The 21,573-nt window shown below is 49.4% G+C and overlaps 1 protein-coding gene across 2 annotated transcripts in view; it reads left to right on the forward strand.

Moving 5' to 3' along the window:
• Positions 1–21,573, forward strand: part of PPARA (peroxisome proliferator activated receptor alpha) — a 65,732-nt gene that overhangs the window by 28,493 nt on the left and 15,666 nt on the right. Inside the window, exons 3-4 of one of the 2 annotated variants that reach the window (XM_077758021.1) lie at positions 10,082–10,436; positions 15,127–15,362. In XM_077758021.1, the coding sequence (XP_077614147.1) occupies positions 15,155–15,362 (208 nt within the window). In that variant the 5' untranslated portion in view covers positions 10,082–10,436; positions 15,127–15,154. The remainder of the gene's footprint in view (positions 1–10,081; positions 10,437–15,126; positions 15,363–21,573) is intronic. The other variant, XM_077758020.1, reaches the window with a different exon arrangement.

Genomic DNA, 21,573 nt, shown 5'->3' on the forward strand with positions numbered 1-21,573 from the left:
GAGCTTTCTTAAGAATTCTTGATAAATATGGATTTTTATTTTATTATTTTTAATGTGTATTTAATTTTGAGAGAGAGAGAGACTGAGCGTGCGCATGGGAGGGACAGAGAGAGGGAGACACAGAATCGGAAGCAGGCTCCAGGCTCTGAGCTGTCAGCACAGAGCCCGACATGGGGCTTGAACCCATGAACCATGAGATTATGACTTGAGCCGAAGTCAGAGGCTTAAGTGACTGAGCCCCCCGGGTGCCCCAGTATGGATTTTTAGATAGATCTCAGCATTGAGCCCAAGCAGGGATTCGAGTCTGTGTGAGGAGAAGATGTTCCGGAATCTTGGGAGTATACACAGAAGCTGTCAGGATCTCAGGGTTATCCAGGAGATGTGTCAGAATCATGGGTAGTTTCCCAAGGCGGTATGGCAGACCCGCAGCTATAGACCCAAGGAGGCAATTGGAATTCTGGGTGTATAGCCGAGAATTTCTATTAAGATCTCAGGTTTATAATCAAGATATGTCAAAATCTCAGGTATATACCCAAGGAGGCTTAGGATTCTAAGGAGGGGGTGGAGTTTAAAAGTATAGTCTCATAATTAGTTTACCTAAAAACTTAAAACAAAATAGAAGGAGCAGATGAGATATTTCTATGTATCAGAAGGGGACGTGGATTTTAAAAAATGGAGACATACTGGCCGTGGCCTTGTAACCAACTTACTCTATGTGTATAAAAATGATTGGCTCTGCTGTCCAAGGTGGAAAAGCAGGGGCTGATCTACCCTCCTGCCTGAGGCAACCGAAAATCCAGACAAATCATATGAAGCAATGTTTTCCAAGACATTGGAATCAGGTGACGAATGGCACTGATGTGGTGAGGCGCAAACAGCCGAGGCGAGAGGTGTGACTCGAGAGCTGACCGGCTATGATGAGGGGGGAGGAGCACTCCTTTAGTTGAGGAGGGGGAGCTAAGACTCCGGAGAGACGGAGATGTCTACAGTTCCCAGGGCAAAGTGCCAGAAGAGAAGGCCCCACAGAAAGGGACCTCTGTGGATGTGCTGAGGGACCGACTGGTACGTGCAGTGAGGCCAGGGAAAGAGCCTTCTGAGAGGATGAAAGGGAACAGCGCCCAGAACTCACACCGGGCCAGGAATAGTGCCTGACACTCACATGGGGCCGGGAACACAGCCCGTTTCACCTGCCAGTCTGGAAAACCTCATACTTCAAATGGAATTGGATAGGGTACCCAGCAGGATCTTGCCTCAGCAGTGGGAAATAGTTACACTAGAATACATACCGCTGTGGCCCGACGTAACAAACTCTAATAATAAGATACAAAAGAATCAGGCTTTTCCAAGTAGCGTCTTAGAATACAGCTCAAGAGTATTTACAGGAATACAAAACTACCCAGCACTGAGCAAAGTAAAATCAAAATACCTGACATCTAATCAAAGATTACTCGACATGCAAAGTTGCAAGAAAGGAGGACCCATAATGGGGGGGAACATATCAGTGATTTGAAACCTACTCAGAACTGACATAGATATTACCAGATACATACATTAAAGTAGTTATCATGACTGTATTTTAGGTACTCGAAAAGTTAAGTAGCTATAACACAAGATATAAAGTGAACTTCTACACTGAAAACTACAGTATTTGAGGTTAAAAATACACCAGGTAAAGGAGCCTCGGTAGCTCAGTTGGTTAAGCATCCGACTCGGTTTTGGCTGAGGTCATGATCTCACGATTCATGAGTTCAAGCCCCGTCGGGCTCTGCGCTGGCAGTGCAGAGCCTGCTTGAGATTCTCTGTCTCCCTCTCTCTCTGCTCCTCTCTTGCTCTCAAAATAAATTAATTTTAAAAAACTACACCATGGGGCACCTGGGTGGCTTAGTCAGTTAAGCGTCCGACTTTGGCTCAGGTCNTTTTAAAAAATAAATAAATAAATAAAAAACTACACCAGATAGAATTAATAACAGAATCGGCATTACAAAAGAAAATATTCATGAGCTTGAAGGCATAGCAATGAAAAATAAAATGACATACATAGAGAAAAAAGAATTTTAAAAAACGAAAATTACATCAGTAGCAGTGGAACACGACAGTGGGGAACAGCTTATGATAGGTCTAACTGGAAAGGAGTGGGGAACAGAAAAATATTTGAAAAAACAATGGGGTCCATTCATTGGAATGGTTTAACAATTGCAAAAGTTTATGCACCTAATAGCAGGGGTTTAAAATACATGAAGTAAAAATGGACAGAGTTGGAAGGAGAAATAGACAAGTGTACAGTTTTAGTCAGAGGCCCCTTGTAGAACAAACATAGAGAATATAAGCAAAAATATAGAATATTTGAACAACACCAACTTGACCTAATTGACCTTTATATATAGAACATTCCACCCAATGACAGAATAGACACTGTTTTTGAACATACTTACAACATTTACCAAGATACATCATATTCTGGGCCGTAAAACAAGTTTCGATAAATTTAAGTCGTACACAGTAGACTCTCTGACTATAATGGAATTAAGTTAGAAATCAATAACATGAACATGACTGAAAAACCAACAGATAGTTAGAAACTAAAGGACACCCTTCCCAACAATCCATGGGTTGATAAAGAAATTTTAAAAAGAAGTTAGAGGGGTGCCTGGGTGGTTCAGTCGGTTAAGCGTACGACTTCAGCTCAGGTCATGATCTCACGGTTCGTGGGTTCGAGCCCCACGTCGGGCTCTGTGCTGACAGCTCAGAGCCTGCAGCCTGCTTCAGATTCTGTGTCTCATTCTCTGACCCTCCCCTGCTCACGCTGTGTCAGAAATATCTCTCTCTCAAAAATAAATAAAACTTAAAAAAAATTTTTTTTAAGTGGACAAAGAAAAGCAAATTAAATCCATTGTAAGCAGACAGAGGGAATAATAAAGATCAGAGTAGAAATTGATGAACAAAAAATTCCAAAACGTGACAGAGAAAATCAACGAAACACAAAGCTGTTTCTTTGAGAAGATCAATAAAATTGATAAACTTCTAGCTTGGCTGATTCAGGAAAGAAAGGAAAGACACAAATGACCAATATCTGGAACAAGAGAGAATATTATATATTATTTATATTATTATCAATGTATTTGTATTATAAATGATGTATGTCAGTACATTTGAGGATATTATAAATGAAATATACCAGTATATTTGACAATTCAGATGGAAAGGACAGATTACTTCCAAAACTGAACTCAAGAAGAAATAGACCACCTGAGAAACCATACATGTATTAAATAAATGGAATTTGTAGTTAAAAACCCTCCCCCCAGGCAACTCCAGGCTCAGGTGTCTTCACTGGTAGATTCTCCAAATATCTAAGGAATAAATAATGCCAATTATTAAAATAAAAATAAAACCAGACAGAGGCATTACAAGTAAAGAAAACTAAAGCCCAGTATCCCTTGTAAACATAGATGCAAAAATTCCAAACAAAATTTTAGGACATTGAATTCAACAATATAAAAAAAGAATATTATAGGATAGCCAAGTAGGCGCAGCCCAGGAATGCAAGTTGGCTTAACAGTAAAAAAAAAAAAAAAAAAAATTTNCCTCCCATGCTCACACTGTCTCTCTCTTTCTCTCAAAAATAAATAAAACATTAAAAAAAATTAAAAAGGGAAAAAAGCATTTGGTAAAACTTCATAATCATTACTAATAAAGCAACTAATTTTATACAAAGGGACAAAGGCAATTCTTTGGAGAAGTCTTGTGTTGACACAATCTTTTCAACAACTTGGGCCAGCACCATTGGCTGTCCATGTGTCCCCAGTGAACTTGGTCCATACCTCATGCCATACACAAAAATTAACTCAAAATAGATCCTAGATCTAAATATAATACAAAACTCCAAAACTTCTCGAATAAATACAAGAGAAAATCTTTGTGACCTTAGGTTGGGCAAAGATTTTATAAATATGACACTAGTAGCACAGTCCGTAAAAGAAAATGTTGATAAATTGGACTTCATCAGAATGAAACTCTTTGCTCTTCAAAAGGCAGTTTTAGGAGAATGAAAACACTAATAACAGACTGAGAAAAATCTTTGTAGAGCATACACCTATAAAGGACTTGTATTCAGAATGCAGGAAAAAAATACCCTCTGAAATTCACCTATAGGAAAATAAACAACCCAGTTTTTGAAATGGGCAAGAGATTTAACCGGGCACTTCACCAAAGAAGGTGTATGGAGAGCAGTGTGAAAGTGCCCCGCATCATTAGTCATCAGAGCAGGGCACATTGGAGCGACGATCCGCTTGCTAAGGTTCACAGCTTTCCCGGTGACATTGAACTTGCAGTCACGTGCTAACGCTCACAGCTTTCACGGTGGTGGTATGATAGCACGACGTACCCATTAAAATGGCTCAGATGAAAAAGACTGTACCAAGTGTTGGCCACGGTGTGGAGGGACGGGACCTCTTTCCACCGCTGGCAGGAATGTGAGATGATATACACACACTGGAAGACAGTGGGCAGTCTTTAGAAAGTTAAACAAGGGCGCCTGGGTGGCTCCGTCAGCTGGACGCCTGACTTTGGCTCAGGTCATGATCTCGCGGTCCGTGAGCTCTCACAGTCTGTGGGTTTGAACCCACATGGGGCTCTGTGCTGACAGCTCGGAGCCTGGAGCTGCTTTGGATTCTGTGTCTCCCTCTCTCTCTGCCCCTCCCCTGTTCATGCTCTGTCTCTTTGTCTCAAAAATAAATAAATGTTTAAAAAAATTTTTTTAAATAAAAAGTTAAACACCTGCCGTATGATCCAACAATCCCATGACCAGGTACTTAGCCAATGAAAAGAAAGCATATGTCCATCTGGAGACCGTATGTGAGTTTTAATTTTATTAAAACCGCTGCTTTATTCACAATAGCCAAGACTTGGAAACAATTCAAATACCCATCACTGGTGAAAGGATAATCAAACAGTGGCCAGCCATACAATGGACTATTTCTTTGCAATAAAGAGAAATGAACCACTGATATGCATGACAATGTAGATGAATCTCGACCTAATTATGCTGAGTGCAAGAAGCCAGACAAAATGGGCATATACTGTGTGATTCTATTTATATAAAACTCTAGAAAATGCAAACAAACGCATGCAGTGACAGAAAGCAGGTCATTGGCCACGGGAGTGTGGAGGGCAACAGGCAGAGATCACAGAAAGGCACCAGGAAACTTTGGGGGTGACGGACATGTCCAGTACCTTGATTGTGATGGGGTTTCACAGGTGTATACCTGTATCAAAACTTATTAAATGTATACTTCAAGTATGTAAAGGTGACTGTGTGCCCATTATACGACATTAATAAAGCCCACCCAAGCATTTAACAGTTACTCATTTTTGAGAGACAGAGTGGGAGTGGGGGAGGGGCAGAGAGAGCCCGGGCAGACCGCAGAATCGGAAGCAGCTTCCAGGCTCTGTGCTGACAGCACAGAGCCCGATGCTGGACTCGAAACCCACGGACCACGAGATCATCCCCTGAGTCGAAGTCGGACGCTTAACCAACTGAGCCACTGAGGCGCATAAAACCCACTTAANAGTCAGCCCCAGCACTGAGGCTTTGATTCTGATGTCCTTCTCCGAGCCTAGTCCCTACGTTTCCTGTTGCCTTTAGCTGAAACCTCCAGTCTTTATTTTAAAGACAACTTAGCGGTACCTGGGTGGCTCAGTCAGTTAAGCAACCGACTCTTGATCTCAGCTCAGGTCTCCATCTCCAGGTCATGAGTTCAAGCCCCATGTTGGGCGTGAAGCCTGCCTCAAAAAACTAAATACAATTTAGAAAATAAAAATAAAGGCAAATTAGAACAATGCTGGTTTTTTTTTTTCCCTCATCTCCAAACTTTACTGTGGACCCTGGCAAAGGATTCTGTTCACACGGTGGAGCGCAGGCACGGCACGGATGGGCTGGGGTGGTTACTTGTCGGTAATCAGAGACCAGATGATCAGATCCCTAAACTGCTGACAGTCGGATTGAACGTTAGTCCTGGGGGACGCTACCCAGAGGATGGTCCCGTGGTGCCCAGGAGCAGAAACCCAAGGCTCCCGCTGGTTCTGTGACCCTGAGCGTGTCGTTGTCAGTAAGTAAGTGTATTAATAGGGCCCACCTTACGGGGGTGTTCTAAGATCGAAAGGAGGTCACACATTCCTGGCACGTGATTAGAATTCAAGAAGTGTTACTGCCGTCATCGCAACGGCGGAATCTAACTTACAGCGGTGTCGGGCTGCTGTCGGGAATAATGGCCAACCGTGACCAGCTCCTGGAGTTGACCCACGGAGGTCTGTGAAACTGTGATGACAGAATGCACACAAGCAACATTTGCTGCCCCCCTGAAAGTTGGATGTCAAAGCCCAGCCCCCTGCGGAAGCCCACGTTCCCCAAGAGTTACCCCCAATACGAGACAAGTACGAAGCATCATGCAGGGAGAGGGTCTAGAGCCCCAGAGAGACAGTCATTGCCTGAAGGGAGCGAGTGGGAACTTTTCTGCCCACCTGGTGGGTGGCTCACCTGAATATTTAGTAATGTGTTAACTGGAAGGAAGTTTCCTTCAGCGCTGTAGGGGTGAGGGGCCGTACCTCCACCCCCCGCGCTCTCTCGAGGGACCCAAACGCCCCTGGTATTTGATCTTTCACACGTGACGTGTCTGCCCTCTTCCCAGAGCCCGTGAGGTCTTGTAGAACCTTCTCTTTGTCCCACGACGTGCCTTGTTGCGGGTCTGTGTTTACCCATTGTTGGGTGGACCCTTCCGCGGCCTTCATTCCCGAGAAATGTTCCTGAGTTCATCTGCCGCTAACTTCCTGTCCTCTCTTCCCTCCCCTGGGCCTCCCCCTGCTGTTGGGCCTCGCCTCACCCCTGCGCCTCACTTCCTTCTGGGAGACCGAGGTCTCCATCCTGCAGCTTCTGATTAAGTTTGTGATGGGGGGTGGGGGGGTCCCAAGGGAGCTCTCTGTTCTCTGGACATTCCTTTCTGTGGCCTTTCCTTCTCTTTCGACGAGGGCAGTATCTTCTGTCTCCAGGGCTGAGGAGAACGGTCCTCTGGTTTTGTCGTTTTATTCCTCCCCAGCGTGGGTCCCTCCAAGTGGACTTCCCCACATGTGTCGCTGGGCTGGCTCTGTGTTCCCTGTCAGAGGCCTTCCTCAGAACGAGCCTGCTCCTTGGGGGTTGTCTGCGTCTCCGTGACCAAGCGAGGAACCGACACGCTGGCCGGGGTCCTGGGGGTGCGGAGCTCGGGCCGGGAGGGGGAGGCGGTGCCGAACCCGGAGCCCGAAGAGCCGTGTCCTCGTCAGCTGTGCCCCAGCCGCCCGTTTCAGGCCACACGCGGATGCCGAGAGGAACGACGGCCCGGTGACGAGAGAAACACAGTTCTGACTTCGTATGTCAGCTCTCTCCCTCAAACCGACGCCGAGAGGAAGCCCTTCCTTCTCCTTACGCAGGAGACCAGCGAAAATACTGGACTAGCTGTCCCACATTCAGGCTCCCCCCCCCCCCCNCACGGGATGAGAACGAGCGGGCACCCGTCACTCGGTCTGGTTGGAAAAGTCGGAGGCAGAAAACCCTGACAGCACGTGTGCTGGTTTTCTCACGCGGCGCCCGTTACGACAATGGTTCTCACCCTGCGGGACGCGGACCCCCGTTGGTGAAGTCATTCTTCTGAGTGTGGAGGGGCCGCTGCTGAATCCGCGGACCACGGGCGAGGGGCCGCTGGGCGCCCAGACCATTGCTGGAGAGGCTTCGCCCTCCCCGAAAGCTTCTGGGGGTCTCCGTGACCCGCAGCTCCCTCGCCCGGAACCCCGCTCTGCTCTCCCGCCGCTGCTTTCTGCTGGGCTTTGAAGGAGTGGAGGCGCGTCCAGAACTTGTCTGCGCTGGCCACGCACAACGCCCGCGATACCGTGGCCCGAGTCTGAAAACTGAGGGAGAAAGACAGACCCGTCTTTTCATCGTCTTCCTGGGATCATAAAAGCAAAAGTAAGCCTGTGGGCTGTGGAGGTTACCCAAAGTCCTTCTCTTTTCTCCTTGCTTTTGATCTTGAGCGAATTTGGACTTCCAGCGAGGTGTCCCCTAGAAGTTAAAGATAAAGGGACTTTTGTCTTTAGAACTGGTCTCGCGTGTCCGTCTGAGGTTGGCGGGACGGCGGCCCTTGCTCACCCCGGGTGCTCCGCTGCAGGCTGTCGCTGCTTGGCGTCCCGTGAAGTGCGTCGCCAGCGTTTGTTCTCGGCTCCTGGGCCTTCCCCTTCCCTCTGGTTCAGCTCAGCGCTTTCCAGGGTGTGTTTTGTGCAGTGCACTTGAAGGAGGCCCGGTCTTGCTTCTGGGGGCAGGACTGTTTGGGGAAGAACCACGTGCCCGTCGTTCCACGAACACTCAGAACAGCCTGCCTGACAGATGTCATTGACCCCAACTCTAGGTACTGAAACCCAGGCTCCAAGAAATGTGGTCACGGGGTCATGGAGACACCCAGCACCGCCCCGTGCCCTGAGGGCGGGACTCACGTCCTCCCCCGCCCCCCGAGCTGCTGCTAAGGATGGGGGCGCCCCGCTAGCTGCACGGTGCCTCCCAGAGGAGGGGAGGAGGCCTGAGGGGCGGAGCCTGTGTGTCCCTCAGAAACCTTGCACCCTGCTTTACCACCACCCTCACCGCCTTTCTGCCTCCCCCCTGCTCCCTCCGCCAGGACACCTGCTCTTCTCACGTCCTGGACTTCCTGGACATCGCCCCACCCTCCCAGTTAGCTGTGCCAGGGTCTAGGGTGACCCTTGAGTGTGCCCACACCCTGCTGCAGCGAGGCCCCAGCGTGCGCCCTTCCTGCCCTTCTGGGCCTCCCTCCCAGGGGCACGGGCACGCCTCCTGCGGACGGTCTCACCAGCCTCATAAGCTCTCTGGTTGCTTCTCCTTTAAAGTTGTTTTTTTTTTTTTTAAGTTCCTTTATTTATTTTGAGAGAGTGAGCGAGCACCAGTGGGGGAAAGGGGCAGAGGGAGAATCCCAAGCAGGAAGCTCAGCACAGAGCCAGATGCGAGGCCCGAGCCCACAAACCTTGAGATCATGACCTGAGCTGAGGTCGAGAGTCAGACTGAGCCCCCCGCGCGTACCCCTCATCGTCTCCCTTAAAACCAGCTCCCTCCCCGCACCGGCCAGGACTGCTGAGGCAGGTGTGGCCACGCCGCACCGCTGCCCCGTGCCTGCCCCGCCTCCTTCACCGGCGCCTCCTGCCACCGCCGTTCATCTCTTCCACTTCCCGCTGTGATGTCGGAAATGGGCACGACGTCCTTGGGCCCCCAGCCGCCATCAGGGGAGGGTTCGTGTCCCCGAGCTTGCCCTTGCGACCTGCCCTGGGCCACAGCGCGTGGCAGAAGCGACGGCGTGGCCTTGCAGTTCCTGCCCTCACCCTTGGGATACCGCCGCATCCGAAGGTGGCTGGGCTGGCCTCCGAGGGCGAGGGCGCCGACCTCCCCCGACCCCCGGGCGTGGTGGCGCCGCACGATGGCCCGCCCAGAGGCGTGGCCCAAACCGCTGGCCCACAGAACCCCCGGCACATAACGTGCCCGTGTCTCGAGCCATGACGTGGCAGGGTGGCTCGTGCGGNGCGCGTGTACCGCAGTCCCGGCCCCTCTTCTGAGAGGCGCCCCTGGCTCCTATCCTTTCTTTCTTTCTCGTCGCCTTTCGGGACTCAGCTTGGGCGTCCCCTCCATCAAGCAGCCTTTCTGGCCCCCGAACCCCGCATCACAGCCCCCGCCGTCCTGGCCCTCCTTACCTGCTCACCTCCTGGCCGGACGAGGCGCTTACCTCTCTGGATCGTGGCGCTTCCCCTGTGGAAACGGCCCCCATCTGCCCGCCCAGCCGGGCGCTGGGAGAATCGGAACAGCGCCTGTGACTGTTACCAGGGCTCAGTCCGTGTTACCGTCTCCCTCTCTGCCCTGTTCCCGGCCCCGCACCCTCTGCCCTGGGGCCTCCAGGGCTAAGACTGCCTCCTCCAGTGTGCCCTCCAGGGTTAAGCCCGTTGCCAGCTCGGGGATACTCATGTGTTTCATGAGGTTCAGAAAATGTGGTCTTTCCACCCAAAGGTGACCATCGGTTTAACTCTGAAAACGAAGGCGCAGCCTTTCAAAGCTCGCTGCCGCGTCTGAGGCCACCCTGCCATAACGCATCAGGCCCTCCCCGCCCCGAATGTCACCATCACTTTCGTCCCTGGCGTGGCCCTGGGCCCCATGCTGCTTCTCTGCCGTCCGGTGGGTCAGCGCTCCAGCGTCGCCCTCGCTGCCGGGCTTCTGTGCGCATCGGAGCAAAGCCTCTGCCGGGCAAACGCGAATCTCCTCTCCGTGGACTGTTGATTCTTGACACGCCTTTCAGCTCACGGGCACACGACGTGTCCAAAGTGACAGCTGGCCTGTAGCGATGCTAGTGTCCCCACCGACAAAGGTAAGCTTAGATTTAAAAAACGAGAATTCTGTGCCAGGACGATGGGAAGGTTCGCTGGGTTTGAAGTGAGGGAAATAGTACCATGCAGTGTGAACTCTGTGGAAACCTGGCAGGACCTTCTTGGAAATATTGGGGAACATTCTGTTTGCGCCTTTAAAGATAAGCACGTAGGGGTTCACGGCTACTCTGTCCCATCGGGCTCCTCTCCCGTTTTCACAGGCCAAATGCCTGTGATTACAAAATGCCGATGCCTTAGGCGTCGTTGGGGAAGATCTTAGATGTTCCCAGATAAACCTGCGTACTGCGCAGACCAGTCCTAAGTATCCCATTTTGGGTTTAACTCGTTACCACTGCACCACTGCCACACCCCGGGCCCTCCTCGTCTGTTTCAGGTGTGTTCCGTGAGACATTTTTCTTGGGAGCACGGTAGCGTTATACAGGCGGCAACAATGAATCCGTTTCTATGAACTTCCGGTGCCAGGGAAGGTACAAGAGGCTTTTTAGCATTTCTTTGTTGATTTTGAAATGTGATCTTAAGCCCCAGCCCAACAAATTGAGCTACAAGGCTCTAAATGTTAAGTATCTACGAGGTGGACAGAAACGTATAAGAGTCTGACAGGGTAGTGAATTACAGTTGGTAGAAAACGGAAAAATGATCTGATGCCTCTCTTTCTTGCCATGTGAATGGTACTCCTCTGACATAAATTCCAGCCTTGACCCTTCCACCACTCAGTGAAGTCTCATCAGACCTAATTTAGCCAAAGGAAATGTAAATAGGTTCCTATAAGGTGGCATTATTAAGCACATTAAGTGGTACTTTGAGGGGGATTTTACAGTATAATACATTCAGGTGGATTACAGAAAGATAAGTGGTAGCAAAGTAAAATCCAATGTTTGTAACCATTTACTTGGACCCTTTTGTGTCGAATACAAGCTTTGAGGGGGGGAAATTCATCTGTCTTTTCTCTTGAGTCTCTGATCCCCTAGCATATAAAAATGTTTCGAATTCTAACCATTTTAACTTCCTATTTCAACTCTGACAACCAAATGAGACAAATCAGGGATGAGCAGTTTTATCCCATTTGGGGGATTTTTATACGTGATTTACGCTCATCAATTTTAGTTAACACTTATTTTTTTTGTAATTTCATTCTTCATATAAGTTTGCTATGCAGGTACGTTCATCTTTGTGTGCAAAGGTTTAATAAGTTAGCTTTCATTTACATAATCTAAGACTTTGAGTACAAAAAAAGTGATTCACAGTTAAATTAGTGTAGGTCACCATCGTAAATTTGGAACCAAATTACGTGGTTGCAAAAATTAGTGGTAGCAAAGATCATCTAGGAAAATGCAAATGCAAGGGTGAGTGTTTTTTTCAGTGTTATTTCAGCGTTAACTATAATGACAGCAAAATATTTTAAAGTACTTGTTTTGGGGAAAAAAAGAGGGAAGCTAGCCTTTGTACAAAAATAACTTTTTTTAATGTTTTATTTATTTTTGAGAGAGAGAGACAGTGTGAGGGAGGGTCAGAGAGAAAGGGAGACACAGAATCAGAAGCAGGCTCCAGGCTCTGAGCTGTCAGCACAGAGCCCGATGTGGGGCTCGAACCCACGAACTGGGAGATCATGACCTGAGCCGAAGTCAAGACGCTTAAACCAAGTGAGCCACCCAGGCGCCCCCCAAAATAACTTTCTAAACTTGAACCTTAAGATAACTAATGCTTAAAATAAAAAGTAAACATAAACAAATTGCTTTTAATTGTCAGACATATAAGATGGAGATGAGCTATGCTTTTTTGTATGTAAATGGGATGCCATTACATTGTTACAGTCACATCCCTGGAAATAAACGTGTAGCTGATCTTGAAAAAAAAATAAATTAAAAACAGAAGTGTTTTGACAGTTGGGACAGTATCAAGCTATTATTTAATACTTAATTTCAGAAAATACTTACGACGGGTCTCACAGGTCCAAGAAACTCCATTACTAATGTAGGGGCGCAGGGATGGGTCGGACAGGGTAATAGCCCCAGGAGCCAACAAGGACCCAATCCCTCCTGGTTCTGTGATTTCCAGCCATTCAATGAAATGAGACTTCACTTTTTCTTAGAAGCACCCACTGCATGTGAGCACAGAATATCTCTCAGACTCTCTGTTGCTTCTAAGGTGGAAAGCCAAACTAGTCATCTGTTCACGTCTCTACCCCACAGTCTGTACCCAGGTCTCTCCCTTGGGGGCTCAGCTCCCCACATCCCTGTCTGATGCACACTCTTTCCTGCCCCTTTGGGACTTCGTTCACTACAAAGGCTTAGAGGCTTTGATTCATTTTTCCTTTTGTATGCTTTGTTTTGTTTTTAATATTTTTAAAATTTTTATTTATTTTTGAGAGAGGGAGAGATACAGAAGGAGAACCAGAGAGAAAGAGAATGCTCTCAAACAGGGAGGGGCAGAGAGAAAGGAAGACAGGATCCGAAGCAGCTCTGTGCTGCCAGCAGAGAGAGGATGTGGGGCTTGAACTCATGAACCGTGAGACCATGACCTGAGCTGAAGTCAGACACTTAACTGACTGAGACACCCAGGTGCCCCAAGATTTGTTGTTGTTATTGTTTTATTTTTTTCAGTTTATTTATTTTGAGAGAGAGAAAGCATGAGCAGGAGAGGGGCAGGGGGGGGAGGGAGAATCCCAAGCAGGCTCCTCGGTGTCGGCCCAGAGCCCCGTGTGGGGCTTGAACTCACGAACCCTGAGATCACGACAGGAGCCAAAAACGGAGAGTCCGACGCTGAACCGCCTGAGACCCCAGCCGCCCTGTGCTTTGTTTCTAAGCCCCCGTGAGGGGTTCGCTGTGCAAATTTCTGATCACTCTCCCAATGCAGAGTCAGTCTGACTTCTGTTCCAGATTCCCCGGCGTTTTGTTGTCTTTGGATCCGCCGGCTGTGCCATCCTGCCATCTGGGTGACGGCAGGTCACACGTGCTGCCGCAGCGCGGCCCGAGTCCTCCCGGACTTTCCCCCAGTTCCCGGTGGGGTAACGTGCTCGCGCTGCGCCAGGCTTAGCTACGCGTCGGAAATCCGAGCCAGGCGCCTCCTGCCCGATCGTGCTAGAAGGGTGGGTGCAAAGGTTAGCAAAATGCATTCTCTACGCTCAAGACAGACGTCAGAAGGTCCCACACCGCGTGGAATGAGGGCCCTCGGGGCACCGAGCCGCGGTGCTGCCTCGACCCAGAGGAGCCTGTGCAGGACCTTCCTGGCTTCAGGGTAAGAGCTCGTCATGCCATTCGTGACCCATTTCAGCCTCATCTTTTAAAAAAATGCCACACAAGAGCTGTTGATACTCCAGACGCCTTAAGGTTACCTGTAGGTGTTATAGTCCCTCCGTGTCTCACCTGTCCTCCGCGACACAAGGCGCTCATGGTCTCTGCGTCTCTCTCTGTCTCCCTTCCTTCCTTCTTTGCTTTCTTGCCGTTTCTCTTAGTGTTCTGTCGTCTTTGTTGCCTCTGCTCGAAGGAATATTCTGATTGGTAGATGCTCTCCTGACACCTGAAGGTAGAATTGTGTGTAGCCGTTCACGTTGGCGTTTCCCGTACACAAGACGCGACTCTAACATTTCGATGGGTCGGGAAAGAACAGATGCCTTGAGGGCCCCGCGGGCCCCGGGCACAGGGAAGGAGGGCCAGGGTGGCAGGCACGCGTGTCCCGGTGGGGGCTGCTCTCGGCCTCCGCGGGATCCTCTCTGCGCTGGAGCCCAGGCCCCTCTGGCGTCCCGCCGGCGCGCTCTGCTTTTCTCCCGCCGTTTCTGCCTTGCCTCCTTGCCCGCACGGGGAGCTGCAGAGAAAGCAGGTCGTTGCTGGGCCCGCCTGTCCCTCCCGACGCACTTGGGGCAGAGGACACAGTAACTGGCACCCGGTTTGCTCTCCTCGAGGAACTGGGCAGTGGCTGTGCTATGTGGGCTTTAGAGCCAGACTTACTGTGATATTTCTGCTTCTTGAATAGAAGCCACAGCGATGGGGGGCAGGGCCGGGAGCCCGAGCACGCGGGGAGCCGCCAGGCAGGTGGGCTGCGGGCGGTGCCCGGGCAGCCTCCGCTCTCTAGCCGGGGACCCCTTCAAAGGGAGCCGAGCCTTATCTGCTCGCGCCGGAAGCCAGAAAGGGCCCGCGTGTTCAGTGATCTGTGCAAACGCCAGTCCTCTGGCCAGAGTTCAGGGCGGTATTGCCTCACCCTCTGGAGGGATTTTATCTTGTTATCTCTTCATTAGCAGTGAGACCAGTTTCCCTGGATAAACCTCAGGTGTGCTTTAAAAGCAACCTAACAATAAAATGATAAAATCCCGCAGTATTCTAACTCGCTGGATGTGACGACAGGGAAACTAACATAATCTTACAGTCCACGGTCCATTCTTCCTGCCTGGAAAGACTGAATACTTGCAGGGGAAAAAAAAAAAAAAAGGCTGCCGTCCCCCCGTCCACAGGCACTTTCCCTTGTGGCACGGGGGNCTCATGCTCTGTCTCTGTCTCTGTCTCTCAATAATGAATAAAAACGTTAAAAAAAGATTTTCATTTTCTTAGCAGGCGTATCTAAAGGCACGCCACGAGAAGGTGGTCGGTGACGTTCCTTCTTCGCATATGAGTTCGCATGAAAGGAAAACCAACGTTCTTCTATATCCACGTTTCACGAATTACTTCTCTGTCTTTCCAGGTTGCGTTTCCAGGACCATCTCATCAAGATGGTGGACACAGAAAGCCCGATTTGCCCCCTTTCCCCACTCGAGGCTGAGGATCTAGAAAGCCCATTATCTGAAGAATTCCTACAAGAAATGGGAAACATCCAAGAGATTTCTCAATCCATTGGTGAAGACAGTTCCGGAAGCTTTAGCTTCGCAGAATACCAGTATTTAGGAAGTGGTCCAGGATCAGATGGATCTGTTATTACAGGTAAGTGTGCTGTATCCTTAAAAGCTTTGTTTAGAAATGTTTTGGTTTTGTTTCTCTTTTTCTTTTTCCTACAGAGAAGATTCTTCTCTTTAGCTGGAAGAGAAGCCACATCTTTGTGCAGCAAACTCATTAGAAATGATAAAGCGTAGTCCAGTCCACTGGGCCTGGTATACCTGTGTCTCACAGTACACTTCTTTTAAAGGCTATACATGGGGGCGCCTGGGTGGCTCAGTCCATTAAGCATCCGACTTCAGCTCAGGTCATGATTTCACAGTTGGTGGGTTCTGGCCCCGCGTCGGGCTCCACTCCGGTAACCTCTGGTATCACCGGGAAGGAAGAAGATGTAAAACAGCACTTGTAAGCCTGGGATAATGTGGTGGAAACCATGCCCTCGATTTGAGAAGGCTCCATCTGGGCGCACCTGACCCCCAGGCTTCCTGGCACAAGGGGTTCTCGGGTCGGGACTGACCAGGCTGGATTGGGGTTGGCCCAGCTTGTTGTTGGCAACGAGGGGTACACGTGGTTGTCGACTCTGAGCATGGAATACTGAGGCCCTCCAGGGAACTGAGGGAGAATGTTCTCCATGGCAATGTCCATGAGAGCTCTCTGTGTTCTTTCCCTTCCATGGCCCCCATGTGAGTCCTTAACCGGGAGCATATTTCCCCCAACTGTCTTCTCGCTCATTCCTGCTCCAGGAAGATGGTTTTTGTGACTGTTGCACTGACTTTAGTGACGGTGTGAAGGAGGGTTCATGCTCTGCTGAACAGCGTAGGCTGATAAAACCTGTATAGAGAGAGTAGTGGAAGGCACATGGGTTCCGAACCCAGCAGCCCCACCAGGGTCGGACATTGTTTAAAGGGAGGTGTCGTTGGGACACCTGGGGGGCTCAGTCGGTTAAGCATCCGACTTCGGCTCGGGTCATGATCTCACGGTTTGTGGGTTTGGGCCCTGCGTTGGGCTCTGTGCTGACAGCGTAGAGCCTGGAGCTGCTTCGGATTCTGTGTCTCCCTCTCTCTCTGCCCCCCCCCCCCCACTCGCACTCTGTCTCTCTCTCAAAAATAAAAAGTAAACATTAAAAAAAATTAAAAATAAATAAATAGAAGGAGATGGGAATGAGGACGTGCCCGGCAGCCATGGTGGATTGCACGTCTGACGGGGATGAGTAGGAAACAAGGAAAGCAGAGAAATCATGAGCGTTCCCTGCAGCAGAACACTCCATGGTAACTTCCAGGAATGAGTTAGCTCCACCTGTATCAACATGAATCCATGTAAAACGCGGCTTCGAATGAAAATATGCTTAAGTATCTCTTCAGTAGGATTCAATTCCTGTTAAATCTCCAACAGCAGACCATGTGGCATGCGGTTGCTGGGTTTGGACGCATACCTCGCAAAGCCGGCACCAGCTTTACTGCGTCAGTCACCCACCGAGGGCGGGGGGCTCCGTGCGGAATTCAGCTCTTGCAGGAGCACTTTCAACAGAAGACATGACGCCGTGTGATACAGCGTCATGGTTTGTAAATCTGGGCGGTGGGTGTTACACTCCATATTTTTCTCTATGTTTGAAGTACTTTAAAGAAAAATAAAAGCCGCGGGAAGGAGCATTCCTGGCAGGAGGCAAAAAGGCAGCTTGTGCAGAGGTTCGCGTAATCCTTGTAAAAACTCCGGATTGTTGCCATTTTGCAAGTGGAAATAAACCCACAGGAATTAGGTGACATGGCCCGGTCACGCAGCTAGAAAGAGGCCGCACCGAGACGGGACCCCACGCCCCCCACTGGCTCCACAGCCATGTTCCTTGTACGAATGTCCCTTTTGACGGCAGCATCCTCGACCTCGTAACTCAGGGATTGTGTGGTGCACGTGAGACCCTATGAAGATGACGCGTTAAAGGACTCCGTGGCCTTTGTAGCCATGCAGCCTTTGGAGTGACCCCAACAGACCTTTATAAATGGCGCGAGTTTTGACTGCTTTTCCCCATGACGTGTGATGTAGGGAGAGAGCAAGCATCCTGGGTGCTGGCGGCTTCTGGAAACAGTGAGGGAGGGGAGTGAGGAAAAGCCTCTGTGTTGTGGGACCCACCGTGTAGAGTCTGGTGGCCGACGTGTGCTGGGATCAGGGAAAGTGACAGCCCAGCTACCGAGCACTGGTTAGCCACTGCATGCGCCTCATCTCCCTGAGTCCCAAGAGCAGTGGTTGAGTTCATTGTTATGTTTCTTTAAGGGAAGAGGAGAGGAAGCCAACCCCGGGACTTTGGGACATGCCGCAGGTGACAAGCCCAGAGTAAGAGAAAACCTGGGCTCAAAACCCAGCTCTCAGCCCCTCACAGTGGGTCCTTTATTCACCACATTGCAGACTTGCTGCGCGCTGGTGTGTTTTCGTATGCCGTTTGTGGTTAGGTTGACTCTCAGAAATTGTTTTTCCTCTGGATTTGAGATTTATCTGTGTCCATTTGCTTCTTTTCTTTTTTTAAAGGAAGTGGTTTCTTCCCCCTTCTGTGGAAAACAGAGAGCCCGTCTTATAATGAAAGGATTCAAGGATACACTTTGCTTTGGGTCACACACGGTCTCAAGGTCCTTCTGAAATAAGGAACTTGCATGAGCAGGGTGGGCGTGTCATGGGGAGGCCCCTCGAGAGTTCTGTCCTAGCCGTGGGCGTGGGTGGGAAGAGCGTTCAGACGCCCTCCCACCTTCTCCGGGAAGGTGGAGCCCACCCAGGGGCCGCTCGGCCTGGCTTTCTCTCTCCCAGGTCCTCACCCTCCAACAGCAGGAAGCCGAAATTACATTCTTCCAGTTTAGGTCAAGGTTGCTTTTCTAGAACTAACATCTTTCGGGTCATTGCCAAGAACTCTCATCTAAAATATATTCCAAGCCATCTGAAAGCTGTGACACCGTAAGACCTGGAAATGTCACATAAACTGGCCTCGTGGTCCATACGCTTCGTCGAAAGCCACGTTTGACCCAACTCCGCGGGCTGCCAGGCTCGTCCCGCCTAAAGGAAGTAAAGGGCAAGGCTTTGGGGGGACAGCGTTCCACACTGGCCTTCAACCAATTCCAAGGAACTTTGTGGCCAAAACAAAAGAGGGGGGACTTACCAAAGGCGATCGCGCTGCAGTGTGCTGGGTCCACACCCCGGCCTCGGGGCCAGTGGCCTTGGAGGTGGTGGGCGTGTGGCCGGCCGGCCGTACCCCCTCCAGCCCCTTACTCTTGCCCATCCTTTTGGTCATTGCTTTGTTTCCTTTCCCAGTTTCCCGGTGCCGGTGTCACCAGCTGATTTGAGAGAGAAGATTATCCCTCATTTGTAAGTTAGATTTTCCATCCCTGGGTGATTTTGCTAAACTACATAAACTGCCCCCATGGAAGGGCCGTCTATAAAATGTATTCACTTTGAACTTTACACCCAGGAGACCAGACGGGCGAGGCTGCTGGCGCAGCTGGTCTTTCTTCCGCCAGTTTTACTTAGTGACTTGAATGACATTCAGTAAACTGCACATAGTTAAAGTGTATGATTTGATGTGTATACATACACACATTAAAAAAATTTAATGTTTTATTATTTGTTTTTGAGAGGTGGGGGAGACAGAGTGTAAGCAGGGGAGGTGTAGAAAAATAGAGGGAGACACAGGATCTGAAGGAGCTCCAGGCTCGGAGCTGTCAGCACAGAGCCCGACGCGGGGCTCGAGCCCACGAACCGCGAGGTCATGACCTGAGCTGAAGTCGGACGCTTAACCAACGGAGCCTCCCAGGCGCCCCAGTATGTTGTTTTAGTCTGACTGCTTTAACCTGGCAAAATTATTTGGAGATTCTTCTGCACCCTAGCACATGCCAGTAGTTCCGTCTTTNCACACCTGCCGCTAAACATCTGAGTTGCTTCCATGTGCTGTCACAGATCAAGCCGGCGTGAGCATCCACGTACCAGCCTTGTGTGGACGTGTGCCTTCACTTCTCCTGGGTAAACACCTGGGAGCGAAACGCTGGGGCGTAGGGCGGATATTCATGTAACTTTTAAGAAACCGGGGTGGGGTGGGGGGGAGCACCTGGGGGCTCAGTCGGTTAAGCGTCCGACTTCAGCTCAGGTCATGATCTCACAGTTCGTGGGTTTGAGCCCCGCGTCGGGCTCTGTGCTGACAGCTCAGAGCCTGGAGCCTGTTTCAGATTCTGTGTCTCCCTCTGACCCTCCCCTGTTCACGCTNTAGAAAATTAAAAAAAAAAGAAACCGGGGTACCTGGGTGGCTCAGTCAGTTAAGCGTCTGACTTCGGCTCAGGTCACGATCTCATGGTTTGTGGGTTCAAGCTCCGCGCCGGGCTCTGCGCTGACAGCTTGGAGCCTGGAGTGCTTCGGATTCTGTGTGTCCCTCTCTCTCTGCCCCTCCCCTGCTCAGGCTCTGTCTCTCTCTGTCTCTCAAAGTAAACGTTAAAAAAAGAAAGAAAGAAAAAGAAAAGAAACTGCCACAATCTTTTCCAGAGCATGATACCATTTTATGCTCCCAGCAGCGCGTGTGAGAGCTCCAGCCCCGGCACACCCTCACCAACTAGAGAAGTGGTCAGTCTTCTGGGTTTGCACCCTTGTAATGGGCGTGTAACAATAGGCCACGGTGCTGGGTTTTGTTTGCATCTACCCGGGGCCTGATGATGCTGAGGATCCTTTGCCAGGTATCTTCTTTTAAAAAAATTTTTAGCTGAAGTTTAGTGGACAGTGTTCGTTTCGGGGCACAACATAGTGAATTTTCTATACAATATTCTCTGCTTTACACAGCGCTCACTACGGTCAGTGCAGTCCCCGTCTGGCGCCTACAGCGTTATCATGATAGTGTGGACCGTGAGTCTTAGGCCACACTTCTTATCCCCGTGGCCTGTTTATTTGATAACCCCAAGTCTGTACCTCTTCCATGTAACACACCTCCTTCGGTGACATTTCTGTTCAGATCTTTTGCCCATTTTAAACTGAATGGTTTCCTTGTTATTAATGAATAACTACTGAGAGTTATTCGTATAAAGTATTTGTATCAGATATGTGATATATAAATATTTTCTCCTAGTCTGTGGCTTCACTTTTCTTTCTCCTCACAGTGTTTTTTGAAACCCAGAAGTCCTTAATTTGGAGGAAGTGCAATTCATCAGTGTTTTTCTTGCCTGGATCATGCCTTCTGTGTCATAGCTAAGAAACAGTTGCCTGACCTGAAATTGCTTTCTTCTACAAGTTTTCTGTTTTCTGGGTTTTACATTTATGGACTGGATCTATTGAGTTATTGTTCATATGTAAATCAAAACTCCCCTCTCTCTCTCTCTTCGCACACTTTATTAGAAAGACTGCTGTCTCCACTAAATGGCCTTTATATTTTTGTCGAAAATCTATTGACCTGGGGCGCCTGGGGGCTCAGTCGGTTGAGAATCCGGCTTCAGCTCAGGTCATGATCTCATGGTTCATGGGTTCGAGCCCCGCATTGGGCTTTGTGCTGACAGCTCAAAGCCTGGAGCCTGTCTTCGGATTCTGTGTCTCCCTCTCTGACCCTCCCCTGCTCAGGCTGTCTCTCTCTCTCTCTCAAAAATAAACATTAAAAAAAATTTTTTTTTTAATCCATTGACCTTACCTGCCTGGGTCTATTTCTGGACCCTCTGTTCAGTTCCACTCATCTGTTTGTCTCATTTGACATCAATGCCACTACCTGGTCACTGGAGCTCTATAATCAGGCCTGCGGTCAAGTAGCGTTAAGTTCTCCAAATGTTTTCTTCTTTGCTCAAGATGTGTTGGGTATTCTATTAATTTCAGAATCAGTTGTTTAATTTCTACCCAGCCAGCCTGCTCAGATTTTGATTGGGATGGCCTGGAGTCACATGATCCATGTGGGAAGAATGGACATCATAACAACACGAAGCCTTCAGAGCCATGAACTTACTGCTCCCATTAGATTAGCTCTTCACTGTTTTCTATTTTTAGTGCACAGGGCTTTCGCATTTTTGGTCAGATTTATTGCTAAGTGTTTCATATTTTATAGGGTCTTAAGATTTTATGCACAGAGAGTTATGTCATCTGCACATAAAGAGTTTTCCTTCTTCCTTTTTTTTTTTTTTAATAGGCCTTATGCCCCATGTAGAGCCCAATGCGAGGCTCAGACTCATGACCCCAAGATCAAGTTCTGAGCTGAAATCAAATCTGAGTTGGGCACAACCGATGGAGGCACTCAGGTGCCCCACTTCTTCCTTTTTAAGCTGGATGC

This window comes from Crocuta crocuta, unplaced genomic scaffold (genome assembly GCF_008692635.1).
Source record: "Crocuta crocuta isolate KB4526 unplaced genomic scaffold, BGI_CrCroc_1.0 scaffold143, whole genome shotgun sequence".
Lineage (NCBI taxonomy): Eukaryota > Metazoa > Chordata > Mammalia > Carnivora > Hyaenidae > Crocuta > Crocuta crocuta.